This window comes from Anas platyrhynchos, chromosome 15 (assembly GCF_047663525.1).
Source record: "Anas platyrhynchos isolate ZD024472 breed Pekin duck chromosome 15, IASCAAS_PekinDuck_T2T, whole genome shotgun sequence".
NCBI classification, from domain to species: Eukaryota; Metazoa; Chordata; class Aves; order Anseriformes; family Anatidae; genus Anas; species Anas platyrhynchos.
Genome location: NC_092601.1, coordinates 3,263,326 through 3,284,094, shown reverse-complemented (window position 1 = coordinate 3,284,094; position 20,769 = coordinate 3,263,326). Strand labels below are relative to the sequence as shown.

Here is a 20,769-nt window from a genome sequence, read left to right as displayed (position 1 = left end):
GTTTCACAGGTAACAAAAAGGAGAAGGGAAGGTCTCGTCTATGTTTTCCCATCTTCTTGCTGCTTTATGAATCAGGAATTAAATGCTGATTTTCATAATAGTGGCAAAATGAAAAATGTCCCATTTAAGCTTCTGGGTGATGCTTGAAGTGAGTGAATGATGGAGTTCAAGTTTTTAAAAGGTCATTTTATATGCTTTTTAAAAACTTGGTTGTGCTTCCATTGAAGTGATGAACAGTTAAGTAACATCAAGTTTCACAGAAGAAAAGGACATCTGGATATTGCTCACCATTAAAGGTGAACAGGAGTCACCAGCTTATTGGTAGTATAAAATTCCATCATCGCTTCATTGAAGTGTATGCTGCAAGCTGCTGTACATGCAACATCTGAAGTAACAACAGACCAAATCTAATTGTTTCATGGTGCCAATGATAACTGCAATTAAGTTCTTTTTGATTTCAGGCTACTAAAGCTCAATGTTACAGTTTTCACCTGCAAATCTGGATTAAATTGAACTATTAGGGTCTGAAGCATAAGTAGGAATGACCAGTCTGAAATTGTAATATTATCGTTGCAAATCTAGAAGTGGCTCATTTCTTGATGCTAATTGTGATGCTGTCTTAAGAAAGGTATTTTTAATCAAATAACTGTCTTGTTACAGATTTCTTCAAAAAGATTAAGAAAAAAAAAAAAAGAAAAATGAATTTAAACTAGAAAAATATCAGGGATTTTTTGATGATGTAGCAGAAAGACAAACATACATAAATAACTTCAGCTCTGCACAAAAATCCTCAGGTTTTTACTCTGTCACAAATGAGAACTTTAAAAGCTTTTTTAAATTTTAAGGAGTAAAAGAATTTCACTTTGTGTGAGATATTAAGAGAAGAGAAGAGATTCTATGTTGTATAGTATGTCAACTAAAGTATATATGCATGAAACTGAGGAACTGAAAACACAAGTTAAACTTCTGAAATGAACTTTTCTCACTCATATACATGAACTGAGATTTAGTCTCTCACCTACAGGTGGCAAGTAAATGTACATACATCTGCTTGAAAGAGATATCACTACTTTGTGTTGTTGTTGTGGCCTGCTTTTACAGAATTTGAAGAATCTGAAGAATTAGGCAATAATAGGAAGTGGCATATTTCAAAGTGCTAACGTATCCATTCTGCAGGCATCAGTGTTATGTGGGCTGTACACCAGCCCTGCTGACTGCAATAGCAAAACAATTGTTTCCTCTTTTTTTTTTTTTTTTCCTTCCTTCTTTTTTTGTACTTCAGCTCTGTGAGCATGAAAAGAATTTATAATCGTGCAGAGGCATTTGTCAGGACTTTCACTCTGTTCCATGTCCAAATGCTGTCTGGAGACAGGAAATCAGCTGGAAAGTAAAAGCTAGAAGTATTCAATATGCTACAGATAAGGAAGGGAGGCTTCTGTACTTCATTTTGCTACCTCACCATTAGCTCAACTACATCCTTGAAGTTTCTTTAGCTAGAAAGCACTGACAATGCTGACCAAGGACCTTTGCAAATGAAAATCTCTCAACTCCAGATGTTATGATGTGGTTCAAAAAAAAACAAACAACAATTTAAACAGTTCAAAATTACAAATGATTTCTGCTGATCTGAATAGCCAGGAACCAGACCTAGTACGTGGAAGCAATAGTACAAGAGAGTAAGGTGAAAAACACTACGGAGAATGTGATTGTAACTAGGAAATGGCATTCTTCTTCACTACTTGCTTGGGTCTTCAAATTCTAGCCAGAGCTGTGGAAAAATCTCATTCATATTCCCCCTCTTTACAGCTGCTTGAATGGGAAGTAGTTTGAACTAAATTCAGTGTGACATTCCCATCAGCTTATGATGCTCCAGCCATGCAGAGCTATGGTGAGCCCTTGTCTCAGCTTCCTCTAGCTAACCTTTGAATGACAAATGCACCTGTAGGGATATACTCTGCATCTAGGCTTCACTGTGACTGAATCTAAGAATACGCTAACCTTACATAGGCAACTGTCTAGACTGCTAAAATGGTGTTGGGTATTCTACTGTTCTCTTAGTGGGAGATGCGTGCTTATAGTGTACATATTGTAAATTCTGATGCAGTGTTTTGGTTGTGTTATTTTTTTTTTTATACATGATTTTAAAAAAAGTATTAATAAAAGTATTTCTTTTTACAGTAGCGTGCAGTAGTTATTGAAAATTATTTTGATTTTTTTCTCTGAAGCACTGGGAAAACACTGCTGGCTTCTGAACATAGTAACACGTGAAGAGCTCCTGCATTCCCTGTTAAAGGCAGGGAATATGCACGGGAGTTAGCTTGGTCCTGCTGGCACCTACCAGTTCAGTGGTCTGAAATGGAGAAATAATGCTTTCCTAACAGGCAGTGGGATCTTGCATGACCAACTGGCAGGCTGTTCGTCCAAACTAGAAGACATAAAACTTCTGACTGAAGCTGCCTACTAATAACAGCAAAAAAAGTTGTTTTAATTATTTCAGGCTTTTTGTAGTTACAAGTTTTTAAATTAATCAAGGTTCAAAGTCTGGGTGGATACTATTGTGGCACAAAACTCATGGAAAATGCTTTTATCAATTGAGTGCCTTGTGTGTAGAAGACTGAATTCACTGGCTACCCTAAAAAAGCTACTCTGATCAAATCAGTGTTCTAAAATCTCCTTTTACAGAATCACAGAATCACAGAATTTCTAGGTTGGAAGAGACCTCAAGATCATCGAGTCCAACCTCTGACCTAACACTAACAGTCCCCACTAAACCATATCCCCCCCTTAGGATGAGAAGAATGCTTATCTTGTCTCTTTATGCCCATATTCTTTTTGTTATCTGTGAAGCCTTACTAAAATATAAGCCTTATGTTACGATGGTAGTCAGATCTACTTTCAATTGAAGTATTTTTTCCCTATCGCTAAAATGTCTAAAGAAATCAGAAGTCTTCATCTTTGATTCAGAACTTCTGAAGTGACTTACTTGGTGGAATTTGTGTTCCTTGATCTGTGCATCATGTGGTGTAAACCCACTGCAGGGAATGATTACCGAGCAGTAGATACCACAGTAAGCATAATGAAAAACTCAACCATGTTCTTGAAATGACACACATGTGACCTGAAATACTTGGTGTAAGATGTCTCTGAACAGTATGAAGTCCTAATTATATAGACGCCAGGCATGCTGCCTTCAGTAGCAAAATGCAGTATTCCTTGTGTTAGAACCACATGGCTATGTGAACACAAATTTTACAAGTCTTTAAACTTGACTATTCATTATATAGGTGCTTACGTGGCAATTTAGATCCCTAAACGTGTTCTTATGTGTCAGAATATTGTGTCCTAAGTGACTTCACCCATGAATTGCAAGCCAGGGAATGCCTGGAACAAAGCACTTGTTTGCTTTAGGCTCCCAAAGTGCATCTAATAACCTATTTTGGAGGAAGCTATGTAATTTCATGGCAGTGCTTCACCTCTTGCAGGAGCAGCTGAAAATTGTGTTTGGGGGACTATGCACAAATTTCTACTGCGCTAGGAGTTCAGAAATGCCATTCAAGCATTCACACTGAGAATACCAGGATGAAAAAGGAGTTCGATACACAAGGTCTTTGTCATTGCTTCAAGTGGGAGCTAAACTGCTGCTCTCTTGTTCCTTCATCCTTGCTGCCAGGGCACTCATGATGCCATCTGTCTTGGTCTGAAAGCCCAAGCTGGGAGCAGGTGACAGAGACACAGGCTGCAGGGGGCAGATACAGTGTATGGAGAAATTTCAGAAGAAACATGTTCAATTCTGCTTTATCTGAAATGTTCTTCATATATCAACTTTGCTTAGCAACTGCACTGTTATGAAAACCAGACTTCTAAAATATACCAGTAAGATAAAAACAGTAAAATAGCTGCACAAATAACACAATAACATGTTAGTTGCTTGTTTGTTTGTTTGTTTTCTCCCAACACTGCATGGTTCCTGGTGTTTCATTTCAGGTCTGATTTTTCAAGTAATTTTTCATGTAGCAGGATTGCCTGTATGCTGGCCATCTCAGTAACATGGAACTACTTCCAGGCACCTGTAGGAAAACTGCAATTTCCTGGAAGCATATTTAAATTATTTTCTGTTCAAAGGGAAAAAGAACAACTCCAACAAATGACTGCTTTCTTTTTCATGGAAAAGGTCAGTCTTTATTGTATTGCTTTCATATTTGTACACAGGAACATGAGCTTAAACAATCTCCAAAGTATCTGGTTAGATAATCTGACATATAAAATTCAGTGTCTGATCTATTTCAAAGCTCATGATTAAAATAAAATATCTTGCTAGCACAGCTCTTGCCATAATACTACCCTGAACAGAACCTTCTTGAAGCACTCCTGGATATATTCCCCTGAGAGATCACTGATAATGGAACTACTGGCTGGTCTAGTTTTCAATGTGCAATTGCAAAACTTGCTTAAGCAGTATGTAGAGCGTGTCCATTTGGATGACATGGTATTTATTCAAAAGTTTATCAAAACTGAGTAACATCTTGATTTTCTGTTGTAAGAGAACATAGCTTACATTACTTGTTCACACAGTCCATCCCAGAATTACCTATGGAAGCCCAGAACTGTACGTGAATCACTGCAGGTCAGGTAGTGCACACTCAAGAGGCAATGACCATGGGGAAAAAGTCACGGCTGACAAGTTTTGATAACAACTCTTCTTGTTGTCCCCTTGTCCTTCTTTTCATCTCTACATTTCAGAGTATAGTTTCTTTCCATAACTTGATCCATTAACCTGGTCATAATCCATTTCAGGTGTTTAATGCATCTGTTTAAAAAAAAAACACATAACAAATACAGAGTAACCTACTAGACCTGAACTGAACAGAGAAGTCAGTGTTTATGTTAGATACAGCACCGTGCTGTTTCTTATAAATAAATAAATAAATAAAAATCCAAATTTTCATGACCATGGATAGTAGTTCTTTGAGAATTAAGGGCCTGATTAACGTTTCAGTGAAATCCGTGTAACAGTTCCTGTTAAAGAGCACATCAGTCCTTAGCATAATTTTAATGTAGCCATGAAGCTATTGGTTTGAGGGGTATGAGAACAAGCAGTCAACCACAGTCCATCAGGTCAATTAGTAAGGGCTGCTCCTAGGAGAGCAACCAGGCTTGACATGCCAGGGGATAGACTATTTTATGCTAGGTTTGATATCACTTTACATATCTCTTACTAAAAACTGATTTTTGAATTGTCTATATCTTCTTAATGATGCTGTTCCTTAGATGGTATAATTGTGTTAATCATACGCTGCTTACATTTGACGCAGCCTCTGATTTTGGTCACTTTCTCTTTTTCTTTCTCTAGAGTCACTTTGTTCAAAGCATTTTGGATCCACCAGTAAGTAATTTATAGAGTTAAGTAACATGTTGGAGCAACTTCTTGGACTAACTGACAAGGAAAATTGCTACTGTTTTGCTTTATCGCAGTGTACCTGATTTACCTTGGATGGTTCCAAGTATCTGACAGGTATTAAGAGGTGATTTTTACCATCATCAGAGCCTGAAAAAGCCTTCTTCAAGCTGAACCAGAGCTGTGGATGTGCTGGGCAGTGGTGACAGGACCCATTTGGTCCTGTGATCTTACAGGTGACTTTAACACAGAGCAGGATGGTGCAGCTCAGAGTGGGGATGAGTCTTTGTCAAAGAAGAGTTTTGGGGGTACAGGAAACCGAGAGCAGGTCCCTGGTAGCCAGCAGTTCAGGAGAAGATCTGTGCTCTGCAGAACAAGTCTCTGGAAGGACAGCTCTTCCCTCCTTCCCCTTTTACAGATCTTATAGGCCTCCTGCACAGCATGTAAAGGCAGGGGACCCTACACAGTAAAGATGCTCATCTGGTTGTAAAATGGGAGTTTGTGGTACAAAGCTGTAGCTGGGGGTCTTAACGGGCCTTCTAACAGATCTGCTTTACATCATGGAGCAGACCATGATCTATTCACAGATCATGGAGTTCTCTGAATAGGCTCTCACTGGGCTGCAGGGCAAAACAGCCTGGTCACTTTCTGTGCTTGGCGTAGTGGCTCAGCAGGTCATTTTGCCCTGCCAACCCAGTCCTCTAGCACACAGGCCCTGAGGCAGAGAGATTGCCATGAGTTCAGGTGCAAAAGACAAAGCAGACGCTGTGAGGAGTCTGAATGAAGAATGAAATGCAATTGTCACGTGTTCTGGATGAGCATGGAGAGACTGAGGAACATGGTATCATTAACAAATTAATTACAGAAAGCTGTAAAGCAAACAGGTTGACACAGGGAGAAAGGTTCTTTTATGGATTGAAAGCGTATGAAAAGATTGAAGTAAAGAACAGAGCTTGATAGGAAAGAAGTCAGTAGCAGGGTATACCAGAGAACAGTTTTTATTCAACAACACCATTAGTGGGCCAGAGAAGAGAATAAACAGAGAAACCTCCATGACTGCAGAAAATAAGCTCTTCCAGATATTCAGATGATGATAGCAAAAAACCCCAGAAGGACCTCATGACATCGAATGGGCAAAAGGCTGCAGGTGACTTTACTTAATGGTAATATAATGCAATTACAGACAAATACTTTGCACCTGCCTACATGATGCAGAAGTTGTAGCTGGCAATTACAACTAATAATCACTACTGACAAGACCCTGAAGTCCCTATCTCAGCAGTGGCACCTAAAAAACCCACTGCTAAAAAATTTTGGGCATCATCATGAAGGATAGTGAGAACAAGACAACAAGAGCCATATGAAGCCATTGTGTGCCTACATCAGGAGCATTATGTGCACTTCTGGTCCTGTATTTCAAGAAGTGGAGCAAAGAAGCTCATCTCAGTCTTAAGAGGTAGAGAGAAGGAATTGGAAAACAGTCGCTGAAGGGCTGGGCAGCAGTGTGCCCTCTAACATCCCTGGTTCTTCCACTGTGGAGTATGAAAAGTACAAAGGCAACAGGCTGCAGCTTTCAGTCATATTTATGTGTGGTCTCAAATGGCATCTCCTGCCAGTGTCAGAGCTGGAACGTGAAGCCAGGTGATTTTGGTCTGACTCATCACAGCATTTCCTATGTTCCTGTTTGCTACCTAGTAGATACTAAGACATGAACACAGAACACTTCTGTGTCCATGAGGCCCTTCTATCAAATGTTAATCAGCTGCAACACCCTGCTAACAGTAATCATATATGCTCAATATCCTTATTTATTGTCCATATTTCTTAAACTAAGGGGAAACAATTGTTCTAATGGGTTACTCACTTGAAGTTTATCTGATCGCTTTCCAAACTCAACTAAAACCAGCAGATAGTTCAGACATTGTTAGTGTTCTGCATTGTGGATCGAAACCAAGGCTGACTTAAAAATAGCACCGCAAAATGTATTGGGCTTCCAAAGAAAAGCATAAAGCTAACTGAAGTTTCAAATAATGCCGTAGGGCTGCTAGTCCCAGACAGTAATTTGTAGTGGCAGATATTAAACGGTGTGTGAATGATACACTTGACCAGGATATTCAATCTTGCCTTTCTATTCAGCCAGTTAGAAGCCTGTTCTTCAAATTTCATGTGAACCTAATTCTTAACAGAAAACTTCCAACATTTCCCTAAAAATGGAAAACAAAAAGGTTAGCAACTCTTTTTTCAAATTTCAGATCCAACAGCTTAAAAACCCTTGTAAGCATTTAATAATGCAGCTGTTAGAGCACAACTCCAGCATTAAAAGAAGAAACTCAGTCATGGATTTGGGCTGGACCAAAGGAAACGCAGTGACTCTGTTCTGCATCCTGACATTGTCTGCCATCTATTTCCTGACTTTCCAAATGAATGTGTTTCCAATACCACCTCCTGTTTGGGCTGTAGTACCTGAGCAAGCCTCGGCTCTTTTCTTCTGGCCCTTCAAAAAGTAGTCTTACTTCAAAGAATAAATAGTCTTAGGTCACTTACTAGAGCTTTACACAGCGATAAATCATTTGTGCATATGATTATTTTCCACTATATTTGTACTTCCATATATGGGTCCCATTAGTCTCTGCCTGTATTATCACGGTTGGATGGAGTATACAACTCCCCCAGAAGAGGAATCAGGTTCTCTGCCTTCTGAACAGAACATGAGTGACCAAAACCCTCTTCTCCATGTGCTGTGCCAAAGGAGAAAAATGCTGTTTAGCAATAGGGAAGAGATGCCCTTCCCAGGCTGTAGGAAAGTTCATCAATGCCTTCCCCATAGCAGGTGACAAAACTGATGCTTCTCAGTGCCCATCTCCAGCGCCAAGAGTGAATTGGTTGGTCCACAGCAAAAGAAGAGTCTGAGCAGTGGGACTTCTCTCAGCCACTGGTTGCAGCTGAATTTTTCCTCCCCATTTCCACTGGTCCCACTCCACTCAAAACCCTTCTATCAAGCCTCAAAAGGGCAGGTTCTTAATCCCCTAATATCTGATACAGAGAGTATCATTCAAATTCTACAGATATTTTTTCCCAAGCTTGTGGCCAGACAAAACACTTGAGCTTGCATAACTGGAAAGAGAGAGACAATATGAAAGTTTCCCTGAAGAAATGGAAAGACTTAGCTATTTCTGTGCACTTTCTAATTCTTTGGGACACTTGTACTCTGTATTAATTACAATCATCATGAAGGAAGAAATACAAAGAGTTCAAATGGTCAAGTATACATCCTAAACTTTTCTAAACAAATTATTCTTCTGTTTTAGGATTGCTAGTTGCCATCTGACTAATAGCATTTTGCTAGTTCTCTGGAGGAAACAAACACAAAGAATTATATTGAATTCATTTTTTAATTCCTTTGGCAGCTTAAAAATAGTAACTGGATATTATCACCTGCTATTAAAGCAAACTGATTAAACTTCATTTTATAGGGAAGAACTAAAGAAATGAGATTATAAAAAATTCTTTAAAATCACCTGTGTCTGGGGGTTTTAACAAATTAAATACTCAGACCTTAAGTGTTTCTATCTTAAGCTAAATGCCTCTTATTTTTCTGTGCCTTATTTCAATTCATGTTATTAACAGCAGCTGCTAGAAAACTTTACAAAAAATCTGCCTGCTCCTTTGCATTATATTACCAAAGACATTTGATAGAAAATCACTTAGGACTGTGCCTGGCTATGGTTAACGAGGTTGAATGGCTAGTTCATTAGTTAACCATGATTTCGTCTTTCTTCCATCTAGGATGGAATTCCTTTTAAGAATAGTTGGAGTACAATAGCCTTTACAACAGAGCTGCCAGGCAAGTTTGAACATTCAACTTCCGTTAATTTTAGTAATGCCTAAGAGTTTAAAACATACAGTTCTAAAAATTCCATCTATTGCTCTTAAACCTGTCATTACTATAACTGATAACAAAATGGACAAATTGTGCATATCGTGAAGTCAATGAGTCACTTTTTTTCCACATGAAGATTTCTACAAATAAGGGAAGAACATAGTGAAAAATTAAAAGGAAAAACAAACAAAAAAAAAAAAAAACAAAAAACAATCACTGCTCATTATTTTTACAATTCCAAATCAGGAGCTGGTTTCTAATACATTTATGTGCATCTTAGCACTGCCAGTGATAATGTTCTTCTGATCTATTCCTTTATGTGGCATTTTGTTTTAGAAATGGAACAGAGGCATAAGTGTGTTAAGCTCATAGAAGCCACCAGTGGAGATGAAGGAAGGAGTCCAGCATGCTTCTTTCCCTCTCCACTGGGCCATACTGCCTCTTACAGCTGCTGAACCTTCATTTCCAATTGGCACTATTTGATCAGCTAGTGAGTACAGCTATTTCTTTGACTGATTCAGGATTTACATGTTGGCAAAGAGCAGAAGTGCTGAGTCACAAGCTTTTGAGTGCTGGATTCTGCTCACCAAAGGCATACATCAAAATTTACCTTGATAATTCCAGTATTTCCTACTTGGTTTTCATTATTGATTACTCTTGCTCATTTTCTTTCTGATTAGAGTACTTTGTGATGAGTCACAACTGATTTTAAAAGAGTACAAAGAGAACAGTCATACAACCTTATTCCAGGAGACTTCAAATATAACAAAGAATCTGGCACACTCAAGCTAAAACAGGAGATGACATGAGTAAGCTCAATTCTGCTGAGGTTACACAAATAGAATTCGCCATTTGAATAGGATAGGAAGCTTCTTCGAGCTGCTTAGTTGTCTATCTTCAACCTCTGCCACCAATTATGCTTAGAACAGAACTTTGCTCCTTTTGGGTTTATTCAGCTGAGGTTTTCATTGCAAGAGAGCAGAACTTTTCTGATCCATATGCTCTTTGATACTAAATAAGCCTTTCCACACTGCGAAGAATTGCCTCTTTAGGTTTCCTCTCTTTGTCTCTCTGTTTGTGCATGCCATTCACCTCCTGGGTGGAAGGCAGCACTTTCTAAAAGCAAGGAGCACACTTTCAAGGTTTCAGCTAGGGCTAATCATAGCTTTTTAGTTGTTCTCGATAATCACTGGTGAGTCACATGAAGAACACTACTCTTACACTTTATGCAGTGAGTGATGCCTATATATTTCTAATCTCTCCTTATAAAACTAAGACCCACTCTTCCTGCAGTGTCTGATGAATCCTCAGTACTTCTGGGTCGAAGCAAACATGGCAAGCCTCCCTAAGCCTATGGCTTAACATGGGGAACTGGTGGTGACAAATGTCACAGAGCTGTGACAAACCCTGTAACCAGGATATTAACACAAATTCCTTTCCATGGTGACATACTGAGTCTTTGCCTTGTGGCTAAATAATTATGCAATTTGTGGCCTGGTTGCCGAACATATAATTAAGTATATTAATAGATGGTTGACACCATTCCTCACAACATTCTCCTCAAGAAACTGGCTGCTCTTGGCTTGGACTGGCGTACACTTCATTGGGTTAGAAACTGGCTGGATAACTGGGCCCAAAGAGTTGTGGTGAATGGAGTCAAAGCCAGTTGGAGGCCGGTCACTAGTGGCGTTCCGCAGGTCTCAGTACAGGGGCCGGTCCTCTTTAATATCTTTATCGATGATCTGGATGAGAAGATCGAGTACACCCTCAGTAAGTTCACAGATGATACCAAGTTAGGTGTGTGTGTTGATCTGCTTGAGGGTAGGAAGGCTCTGCAGGATAGGCTGCACCGATGGGCTGAGGCCAACTGTATGAAGTTCAATTAGGCCAAGTGCCTGGTCCTGCACCTGGGGCACAACAACCCCAAGCAGAGCTACAGGCTGGGAGATGAGTGGTTGGAGAGCTGCCAGGCAGAGAAGGACCTGGGAGTGATGGTTGATAGTTGGCTGAATATGAGCCAGCAGTGTGCTCAGGTGGCCAAGAAGGCCAACAGCATCCTGGCTTGTATAAGAAGCAGTGTGGCCAGCAGGGCTAGGGAAGTGATTGTCCCCCTGTACTTGGCTCTGGTGAGGCCGCACCTCGAGTACTGTGTTCAGTTTTGGGCCCCTCGCTATAAGAAGGACATGGAGGTGCTTGAGTGAGTCCAGAGAAGGGTGACGAAGCTGGTGAGGGGTCTGGAGAACAAGTCTTATGAGGAGCGTCTGAGGGAGCTGGGATTGTTCAGCCTGGAGAAGAGGAGGCTCAGGGGTGACCTTATTGCTCTCTACAGGTACCTTTAAGGAGGCTGTAGTGAGGTGGGGGTTGGTCTGTTCTCCCACGTGCCTGGTGACTGGACAACGGGGCTAAAGTTGTGCCTGGGGAGGTTTAGGTTGGATATTAGGAAAAACTTCTTTACAAAAAGGATTGTTAGGCATTGGAATGGGCTGCCCAGAGAAGTGGTTGAGTCACCATCCCTGGAGGTCTTTAAAAGACGTTTAGATGTTGAACTTAGTGATATGGTTTAGTGGAGGACTGGTTAGTGTTAGGTCAGAGGTTGAACTAGGTGATCTTGGAGGTCTCTTCCAACCTTGACGATTCTGTGAAATAAAGTGCAGCAATAGCATGTTTTTTGTTCTCTAATATTTATCTAATATCTCTAATCTAATATAATTGATCTAACTTAAAAGATTTGTGATTTGATTCTCAATGGAAACAATAATCTAACATGTCAACTTCCAAACCAAAGGTCAAGGCTACAGTTAGTCCTTGTGCAGAGCTCCATCACCTCAAGATGGAGCATGGGCTAAGGCTTACTTCTGAGCTCTGTGAAGGCATTTGCATTTCCACATATAGAGGTGACATTGTTTTAAATTGAGAATATCGAGTATTTTGCAGAGCTTCTTATCCTATTAATATGAAGGCAAATTTTAAGATGCCCATATACATGCATTGAACAGAATTGTGCTCAGATCCTGTGTTGTATTGAACTGTGTAGCAGGAAAAATCCACAGAGTAAGCTTTATGTGTGTTGTTCTCCTTAGGTCTTCCTGAAAACTATATGCAGCTCATCATAACAAATCCTAGTCAGCATATAAGTGATCCCTTAATCCCTTACTAATTGTTAGTATTTTTAATTATTTTTTAATATTTTTCATTAGATTACATTGGAGTTTTAAGATCTGGGGTTTGGGAAAAGGTATTTTTGGGTAGCAAAGGGTTAGGACTTTTTGCACCAAAGGTTTTGCTTAAATTTCCATTATTATGCACTTCTTTCCTGAAAGAGAGGAGATACTGGTTTGAATGGTACTTAGGAAGACTTTTGAATTGCATTGTCTGTGTTCTGAGCCTGGATGTTATATGCCCAACTGAAAAGGGAGAGGAGGAGACAGCTACAAGAAGTAGCCAACAGTGTTGTGCGGGGAGTTGAGTTCTGCTACAGATCTTTGGGACTGCCAAAAATTATTCTAACCCAGTAGTCTGGGATGGACCACCAAATGTGTGTACACACACTTTTATTTGTAATAACTGTTTGTGGGGGAATTTCTTCAGTAGCAGCACAAATCTTTTCTCCCCATGCTCCCACTTGCTTTTGACCAAGCTTTGCTCAGACGTGTTTATGCAATCAATATTAATCCAACACCACCAATTTCCATTTTTTATGTTCTAAACTATTGATCAAAAACTGCTACCATTGCTTTATATGGAATCTTAACAGAAATATTTAGGAAGATAGTTTTAACCTGTATGATGGACAGTATTACAGAAAAGGTTTTGTTTTGTTTTTAAATTGGAAGACTGATAAAAATAGCTTGATGTCAGATGGTATTTGTATAATATGTTCACCAAGGTTATGTCTGCAACCTTAGAACAGAATTTCTTATTTCCCTATTTTCAAACAGAAAGTTAAAAAGGTATCCTAAACTGATTTTCAAACTTACAGCCAATATTTTGCTAAGAAATTATACTGGCAGATTTGCTAACACATTTTTATTTAAACTGTGAATGTTTTCATTAACATACACTTGGCACAGAGTGTCCCAGCTGGAAATACTGATTCGCTTCCCAACTGCATTTCAGTGGTTTAAAACGCCAAAATCCTTACAACGTTCCCAGGCTTCCAACATCGCTCAGAAGTACAGAACAAATTGATCAAGCAAACCCTGGGGCTGCGATAAACGTGAGAACGGTCAGTTGGGTGGTTTCATGTTATCTAAGTGCAGTTATTAAAGGGCGGCTATTTAAAATGTGTTTATGAGCAGTGTGTGACCTCCGGTGTATGGCTAAATACTGCCCTGCGTTATCACTTCCATTCGGCGCTGCTCTAAGACCCGATTAGCGAAGTTGTTGCTCGGCTGCAAACCCCACACGGGCAGGAAGAGCCCCGGGGACGTACAGCCCCGGCCCCCAACCCGCTCCGCGCACCCGGCCGGGCGGCGGGGCTGTTCCCTGTGCCCGGCCCGGCCCCGGGAGCCCGGCAGCCGAGAGGAGCCAGCGGCAGTGACTTACTTGCCCTGCGAGCCCTCCGTTTGCTGCCGGCTCCCCTGCGGCGTCCCGAAGGGCAGGGGCCGCTCGGGTGGAGCGGGGGCATCCCGGGAAGCCCGCTCCGCAGCCGCCCCGGGGCGTCACTCCAGGTAGCCGTCAAAGACATCCAGCTCGCCGTCCGTCTCGTAGAGCACGGAACCCGGCTCGGAGAGCACTCCCAGGTCCAGCAGAGCCTGGTCCACGTCCTCGGGCAGGAAGACGATGCCCACGTTGAGGACGATGTACTCCATCAGGAAGGCATAGTACAGGATCAGCACGTTGACGAAGAACAAGCCCACGTAGAACATATAGGGCAGCGCCAGCAGCGCATGGAAGGCCCAGGACTCCAGCGCATCCAGCCGTGCCGACACGGCGGCGGGCATGCAGCTGCGGGGGGCCGCGCTCCGCAGCCTCGCCGGGGGGGCAGGGGGACGAAGGGGGCGAAACGCCGGGGCCGGAGCCCGATGCGGACCCCGCAGAGAGGCCGAGCCCGGCGAACCCGGCTTGAGCGCGGTGCCGCAGCCCTGCCGCTGGCAGGAGGCGCTCCAGGGGCAGCCCGGCCCGGCTGCCGCAGTCCCGCCGCGCCGCCCGCCCTCCCGCTTGGCGGCTCGGCTCGGCGGGCGCGCTCCCGTGCGCAGGGCCGAGCCCAGGCCCGCCGACACGGCCCGGCCCCAGCGCTACCGCCCCCGGGGACCGAGGGGCGCCCCCGTCCCTCAGCGGCGCGCAGCGAGGCGCTGCCGTTCGTCAGCAGTGCTCTGCCGGTATCAAAGTACGACCAAAGACACCACTACCAACTTTTTTTTTTTTTTTTTTTTTTTTTTACGAGATTTAATTTCTTCAGCTATTTAAGGAATTCAACTGACGCGGATCCCCCCCAGCCAGCTGCCACTAACGTTCCCACTCCCCTTGTCCCGCTTTAAACCAGGCAGCGTAAGCCCAGACGGGCGGTGCAGACCAAAAGCCCTCGGCAGAGGGCACGGCACCGCCAGCCCCATCTCCATTCCCGTGCCCCCCGGCGCCCGGACCGGCTTCTCCCCGCCCGTCACGACCCGCGCGCCCTGAGGGTACGCCGGCGCCGAGCCCCCCACTCGTAATGGCGGAGGGGCAGCCCTCAGCGCGCCGCGCTGTCTGCTGGGAGTTGAAGTCCCCGCAGCGCCGCCGGGCCCGGGGTCCAGGCCTCGCTTCCCGGCGTGCCCCGGCCGCGCGTGCGCCCTGCCGGCCGTGCTGTGCGCCGGGGGCCCCGCGGCACCCGTCCCCCGTGCCCGTCGCGCTATGGAGCCCTAGGGGCCGCCGCCGCCATGTTCGGCCGCTCCCGCAGCTGGGTGGGCGGCGGGCACGGGAAGGCCGCCCGCAGCATCCACTCCTTGGACCACCTCAAGTGAGAGCGGGGGCCCGGGAGGGACGGGGATGCCCCCCGGTTGTGTGGGGGGCTGGCGGGCCGGGCTGCTTTCCTCAGGAGCCGGCAGCGGGGCTGTCTGTCTTCGCCTCCAGCTCCCCTCGGGGCAGGCGCGGTTCCGTACTGGGAGGTCGGGATCGTGGCTGCGACGTGTGTGGCTTCAGTCCTGACAAGCCCACGGCCTTCTGCGGAGTGATAGAAGCAATAAGGAAGAAATCTGTGGTGCTTCCTGAGACAGCCGTCGGCCTGCGGGCGGCCGGGCCCAGGTGCTGCGGGGCCTGGGGAGTGAGCTGCTGGCAGCTGTACAGCTGTTGGGTTGGGGCATGGTAACGCTGGTCTCTGGAGCCCGGAATCCCGGCGTTATTGCTGACTGCAGAACGGGTGGGAGAGTGTTTTCTGGCTCTGCCGCTGGAGAGGTGAAGCAGTTTCCAAGTCTCTGATCAGTTCTGAGGGGCCTGGTGCTGGCAGAATAATGAGGTCTGCTGTAATAGCTTTTTGGTCTGTTGAGCGAGGGAAGACGAGCATTGAGAGGGGAAGCTTTTTCTAAATGAAATTGCAGCGAATGCAGAGCTCTTAGAGAAATGTGTGGCTGGTAGTTTTTGATAATCAGTCAGAGTACAAGAGGTTTTGAATGGGCTCTGGACACTAAAGTGCAGGATACACTTATACAGGATTGGGATCTTGCAATTACTTTATCAAGGTGATGTATGGTTTTTGGTCCTTATCTCTAAACTGGAGATTTGTGCAAACCTAGCAAGACTAAACAGCAGTGCAGGACTTTAGCAGAGACAGGGAAATGAAGTCAATAAATACAAGGTAGTGTAGCTGATGTGGCAGTAGCACTGCTGGAAGTAACGTTGAAGGCACACTAGGTCAGACAGAGAAGTCAGTGACTGGCATTGTGAGGAAAAGCTCACACATAAACATAGGAATGTTCTAATTAATGTACAACGGGTCCTTACTCTGTACTACTCAGCGCTTGTGGAGCTCTCGTGTGATCTAGATCTAGTTTTGGTGTTAACGCTTGCAGATAGAGCAAGGGTGCTGATGCATGATGAAGCGGGAAGAAAGAGTTTACATTTAGGAGTTTGGTGAGAGGGGTGTTAGTCTTTCAGGCAAGAAAAATGTGATCAAATATTCTCTTGTAGGACAAGCAATGTCCTGTTTGATTGGCAGCAAAGGAGTGTTAGGCTTAGAAGTGTTGTGTTTGTACTTGACTTGTTACCTGAGAGCTGAAGTATGTAGTTCTCTACTAAAATACTAGTATGGGGTGGATTTATTATGTATGTTTTCTTTAATTGTGAGATCTGAAATAGTATGTAAAGGAGAGGGCAGCCAGTACCTTCAACCTGTTCAGACTGTGTATGTTAGAAGTGTTAATTTAGGTAGCTTGTATGAATTTCAGCTTCTAGCCAAATGTCAGCAGCAGAGGTAGCTGCCTAGTAGTAAGTGAAATCTGGGGCTTCTCGAGGGTAGCAGGCAGAGTATGTAAAACAACAGAGAAAAGAGAGCAAAGAGCCTTCATGTCAGGGGCATGTCTTGATGAGCTTGCTTGCTTGTGAGCTCTGTTTTTAACGCTGTCAGAAACATGTTGAGTTACTTGTGAGAGAGTTGAGTGGAACATACCGACCTTGATATTAAAAATTAGTTTAGCCTATAGAAAGTGTATCATGCTAGGTTACAAGAGCGGAGTTAACTTGGGCTGCCCCTAGGGGAATGCTTTTTTCTTCTTTAACATGCATAAATTTAGTTTAAATTGTAAAAACAAACAAACAAAAATAAAACATCTGTTTAGTACTACTGAGAGAATTACTGCCTTTTGTCAGCAAATGTTCAATCTGGAACTACCTTTTCTATCGGTTTTAATACAGTTTGAAACTTGCTTCTGCAATTCAGTTCAGTTCAGTTTACTGGTCTGCAAGCATGCCACAGATCAGCTTGGCTAAAGGCAGGTTGGGAAGCTGTTTATGTGGGGGCTTTTGGTATGGTCTTCTTGCCCAGTGGATATAGTTGCAGTTTGATCCAGTTTTCTAATACCTTGCAGAACTGAGCTCTAGAGAGGCTATGAAATATTACTGTGCCCTGCTTGAGTGCTTCAGACTATTATTTTTCAGAACACTTGCCACATTTGTGCTGTTTGGGTAGTAATTGGAATTGTGGTAATGTATAAGGAGGAAGTGTTAGTATTCTGGAAACGGCACCAGTGTTAGTGCCTGCTTGTGCAGTCTAAAATGCTTACCTCGGTATGAGATTGCCACCCCTAAGAAGTAGATTCAGGCATCCAGCAGTTTAAAGTGAGCCCTCTTTTTCCCCTTTGTATAACCCTCGTGTAGGTCAGGGCTCCTTATAGTAATCCTCAGCTGCTGCCTGTGATAGTCACTCTACACCTCTTCTGCAGCTCTTTGCTTTCAAAGCTGTGACCTGCAGTTAAAATAACAAAGTCTTTCATACTCCTCAGCTGAGGATAGTCTGATCTCGGTAGATGTGCAGTCAAACCTACTTGAGAAGCAACTTCTTTCTCTTTGCCCGCCTATCTACAGACTTTAACTTTACATTGGAGTGGATGAAGAGGATATATGCCATTTAGTCCAGTATTTAAGTAGTAATATCTTAAACTCAACCATCTCTAAAGTGTTCAGCTGAATTTAGCCTGGGTTTTTCCAGCTGGAGTGAAAGGCTCCAGGGTTTAGGCTTAGTATCTTTGTTTCTAGACACAAATAACATCTTTTCCCATCTCTGAGTCTGTAAGAGGTATTCTGCAGAGCTCTGTTGTTACCTTCCAGTGCATTTCTCCGTGTTGTTTCTGTGCTTGGTATTTTAATTGTATCCTGTTTGCACACTATTTTTTTTTTTTTTGCGTGAGAGGTGTGTGCTAAACATTTTTCACAACTTGGTCACACTCAGTGTCTATAAAGAGGTATGGCTGAAGACCTGTTTCACAGTTGATTCATTTCCTGAAGTCCATGCTCTGCATTGTTTCCTCTGCAAGAACAACAACTAATTACATAGTTAAAGGCAGCACGAAGAAGCAAATGCTTTATGGTTAAATCTGGGGTTTGTTCATTTGAGTGCTTGACTTCCTGAACTCTTAGGTTTTAATGCATTTTTGTAAACAGTAAATAGAAAAGTCATTAATACAACTTCGTGTACTCATGACCTGGTGTAGAAAGTTGTGGCTTGAGCATGGTTTCTTAACAGAAAAGCATTCAGAATCTTGTCTGTCCTGTTAAACTGCTGGCAAAGTCCCTTACCCATTGCAGTGGTATCATGGTGCTCTGACACTTCCTGCATGTTATTTTATTAGAAATTATTTTTGGTTGAGCCCAAAGCCTTCAGATGTATAGCGTGTCAGAGGTGACGAACGCCTCTTCTGCGAGGGCTTAGCATTTTGGAGCACAAACAACTTATTTGAAATCACTGTGTAAAGACAGACTTTATGAGAATATTAAAAATACTGAGTTTATGTGAGACTTTGTATTCTCATGTTACAATATGTTACGTGTCTTGTAAGAGGAATGAGTTTATTCGTACTTTCTCATTCATTTTCAAGTAAATGGATAAAGGAGTAGCTTGACAGTGAAGCATGTGTTTTCTTTATGTGTGTTAGCATGTTAGCAAATCAAGGGAATCTTCAATGATATCAAGGAAATTGCCAGGAATATATTAAGCCCAAATTAACCAAATATTTCTTGCTTTTCAGAAGTCTGTGATGTTCTACATTTGGTAGACACCTGAGGTTAGGCCATGGCACACAAATCTTACCATTTTTTAACTGATCACAGTTCTGCTGTTGGAGTGATTCCCAAGTATTCCAAGTTTCAGTAATGTAACTTGTTAATGAGAAATATATACAAAAATGCTCACATCTATGAACATTTGACTTCAAATAAAGAGGATAAAGCAGGTGTAGTGTCATATTTGAAAACTACATTGTTTCAAGAAAAATAATTTTTATACAGATTGCTGCAGAATGAACTATCCTGATTTACTGGCTTCAGCCATCTGCTCTTCCCCTAATTGATGCATGCTCAGAGCAGTGACTTCGTTTGTGCTCCGTGTTGTGGTTCCCTGTTCTGATGACAGGTACAGTGCAGCAATGGGGAGGTTTTGGAAGAACCGAGTACTATGTGCTCTGCTGGAGAGCCTCGGCAATTCTCAAGGGTGGTCAGGCTTAGACTGCCACCTTCGCTGCCGCCCAGCACACTGCCAGTTCCACAGAAGGAACACGAAGAGGTGATCCTCAGATTAATTGCAGGGGATTTGCAGGGGCTGTTTGAGTTGCTGCTTACTGACTCATGCTGTTGTACAGCATGTGTTTTGGCTGTGTGAGAGCTGTGGATCAATGTTTCCCTGAATGTTTTCAATGTGACCAGATTCAGTCCTAGATTTGGAAAGCAAGTATTGATTCGTGAGAGGGAAAGGAGTGTAAAGAGAATTTCTCTCTTTCCCCCTCCTGCCATATCTTCCTTTTCTCTTCCTACTTCCTCCACTGCCTGGCAGGGTAACCTTTAATGCTGTGTAGGCTTTAGCACATTGCTTATTGTGCAGGGAGGGAAGAGAGCATCAAGATTGCGGATAGTGAACTCTCACGAGCTGTTTGTTCATCTCTTGGTTTCCTTGTATAGAACTCAACACATTAACAGCCTTACTCGATCATTAGGTGGCAGCAAGATCAGCAAGCATTTTCCCATGAAAGCACAATAAACTTTTCTGCAATCGCTTCTGGTTCCTACCTGGCTGGGAACAAGTCACGTGAAATTCTGGCCAACGGAGCAGCAGCTCAGTTACTGGTTGAAGATTCCCCAGCACATGCAAGTTTTAAGTAAACTGGAAATATGAACAAACTTTACTTTCATGATTTCAAGCATGAAAGAGGTTCCGCCACTGTTTACCATCTTGTTTTGTTCTCCTAAGCCTGACAAGTAGTTGGAACAGCCTGATAGTATGTTCAGGTAAAATGGCTTTGCCTTGTACAGTTACTTAGTACAGAGCCCTGCGTCCCCCAGGGCTCAGTGCTGGGGCCGGCCCTCTTTAACATCTTCATCAATGATCTGGATGACGGCACTGAGTGCACCCTCAGTAAGTTTGCAGATGACACCAAGCAAGGTGCGTGTGTCGATCTGCTCGAGGGTAGGAAGGCTCTGCAGGAGGATCTGGCTGGATAGGCTGCACCGATGGGCTGAGGTCAACTGTATGAAGTTCAACAAGGCCAAGTGCCGGGTCCTGCACCTGGGGCGCAATAACCCCAAGCAGAACTACAGGCTGGGAGAGGAATGGTTGGAGAGCTGCCAGGCAGAGAAGGACCTGGGAGTGATGGTGGACAGTCGGCTGAGTATGAGCCAGCAGTGTGCTCAGGTGGCCAAGAAGGCCAACGGCATCCTGGCTTGTATCAGAAACACTGTGACCAGCAGGGCTAGGGAGGTGATCGTCCCCCTGTACTTGGCTCTGGTGAGGCCGCACCTCGAGTACTGTGTTCAGTTTTGGGCCCCTCGCTACAAGAAGGACACCGAGGTGCTTGAGCGGGTCCAGAGAAGGGCA

At 43.4% G+C, this 20,769-nt stretch overlaps 3 protein-coding genes across 21 annotated transcripts in view; 2 read left to right on the top strand and 1 right to left on the bottom strand.

The window, feature by feature from the left end:
- Nucleotides 1-2,180, top strand: part of CIITA (class II major histocompatibility complex transactivator) — a 36,691-nt gene extending 34,511 nt beyond the window's left edge. For all 10 annotated transcript variants that reach the window (XM_072023926.1, XM_027469344.3, XM_021277534.4 and 7 more), the window contains one exon: nucleotides 10-2,180. Coding sequence is in view for 1 of the 10 variants with exons in the window: in XM_038187093.2 (XP_038043021.2) it covers nucleotides 10-13 (4 nt within the window). In the remaining 9 variants the exon portion in view is untranslated. The remainder of the gene's footprint in view (nucleotides 1-9) is intronic.
- A 1,969-nt stretch (nucleotides 2,181-4,149) lies between these two features.
- Nucleotides 4,150-14,990, bottom strand: DEXI (Dexi homolog). Of its 2 annotated transcripts, none has more exons than XM_005031728.6 (2): nucleotides 13,821-14,990; nucleotides 4,150-4,807 (listed from the first exon to the last, which is right to left on the bottom strand). In XM_005031728.6, exon 1 carries the CDS (start codon nucleotides 14,216-14,218, stop codon nucleotides 13,937-13,939), a length of 282 nt encoding a protein of 93 aa, XP_005031785.2. In that variant the 5' UTR covers nucleotides 14,219-14,990; the 3' UTR covers nucleotides 4,150-4,807; nucleotides 13,821-13,936. The 2 variants fall into 2 exon arrangements, with proteins under 2 accessions (XP_005031785.2, XP_038043032.1); XM_038187104.2 differs by lacking the exon at nucleotides 4,150-4,807 and adding an exon at nucleotides 4,816-11,911.
- A 30-nt stretch (nucleotides 14,991-15,020) lies between these two features.
- The window catches only part of CLEC16A (C-type lectin domain containing 16A), an 87,403-nt gene continuing 81,654 nt past the window's right edge, over nucleotides 15,021-20,769 (top strand). For 6 of the 9 annotated variants that reach the window (XM_072023931.1, XM_038187103.2, XM_038187095.2 and 3 more), the window contains exon 1: nucleotides 15,022-15,213. In XM_072023931.1, coding sequence (XP_071880032.1) covers nucleotides 15,134-15,213 — 80 coding nt within the window. In that variant the 5' untranslated portion in view covers nucleotides 15,022-15,133. Of the gene's footprint in view, nucleotides 15,214-15,359; nucleotides 15,498-20,769 lie in introns of those variants that run through there. The other 3 variants (XR_011803638.1, XM_072023930.1, XM_072023929.1) reach the window with 2 other exon arrangements.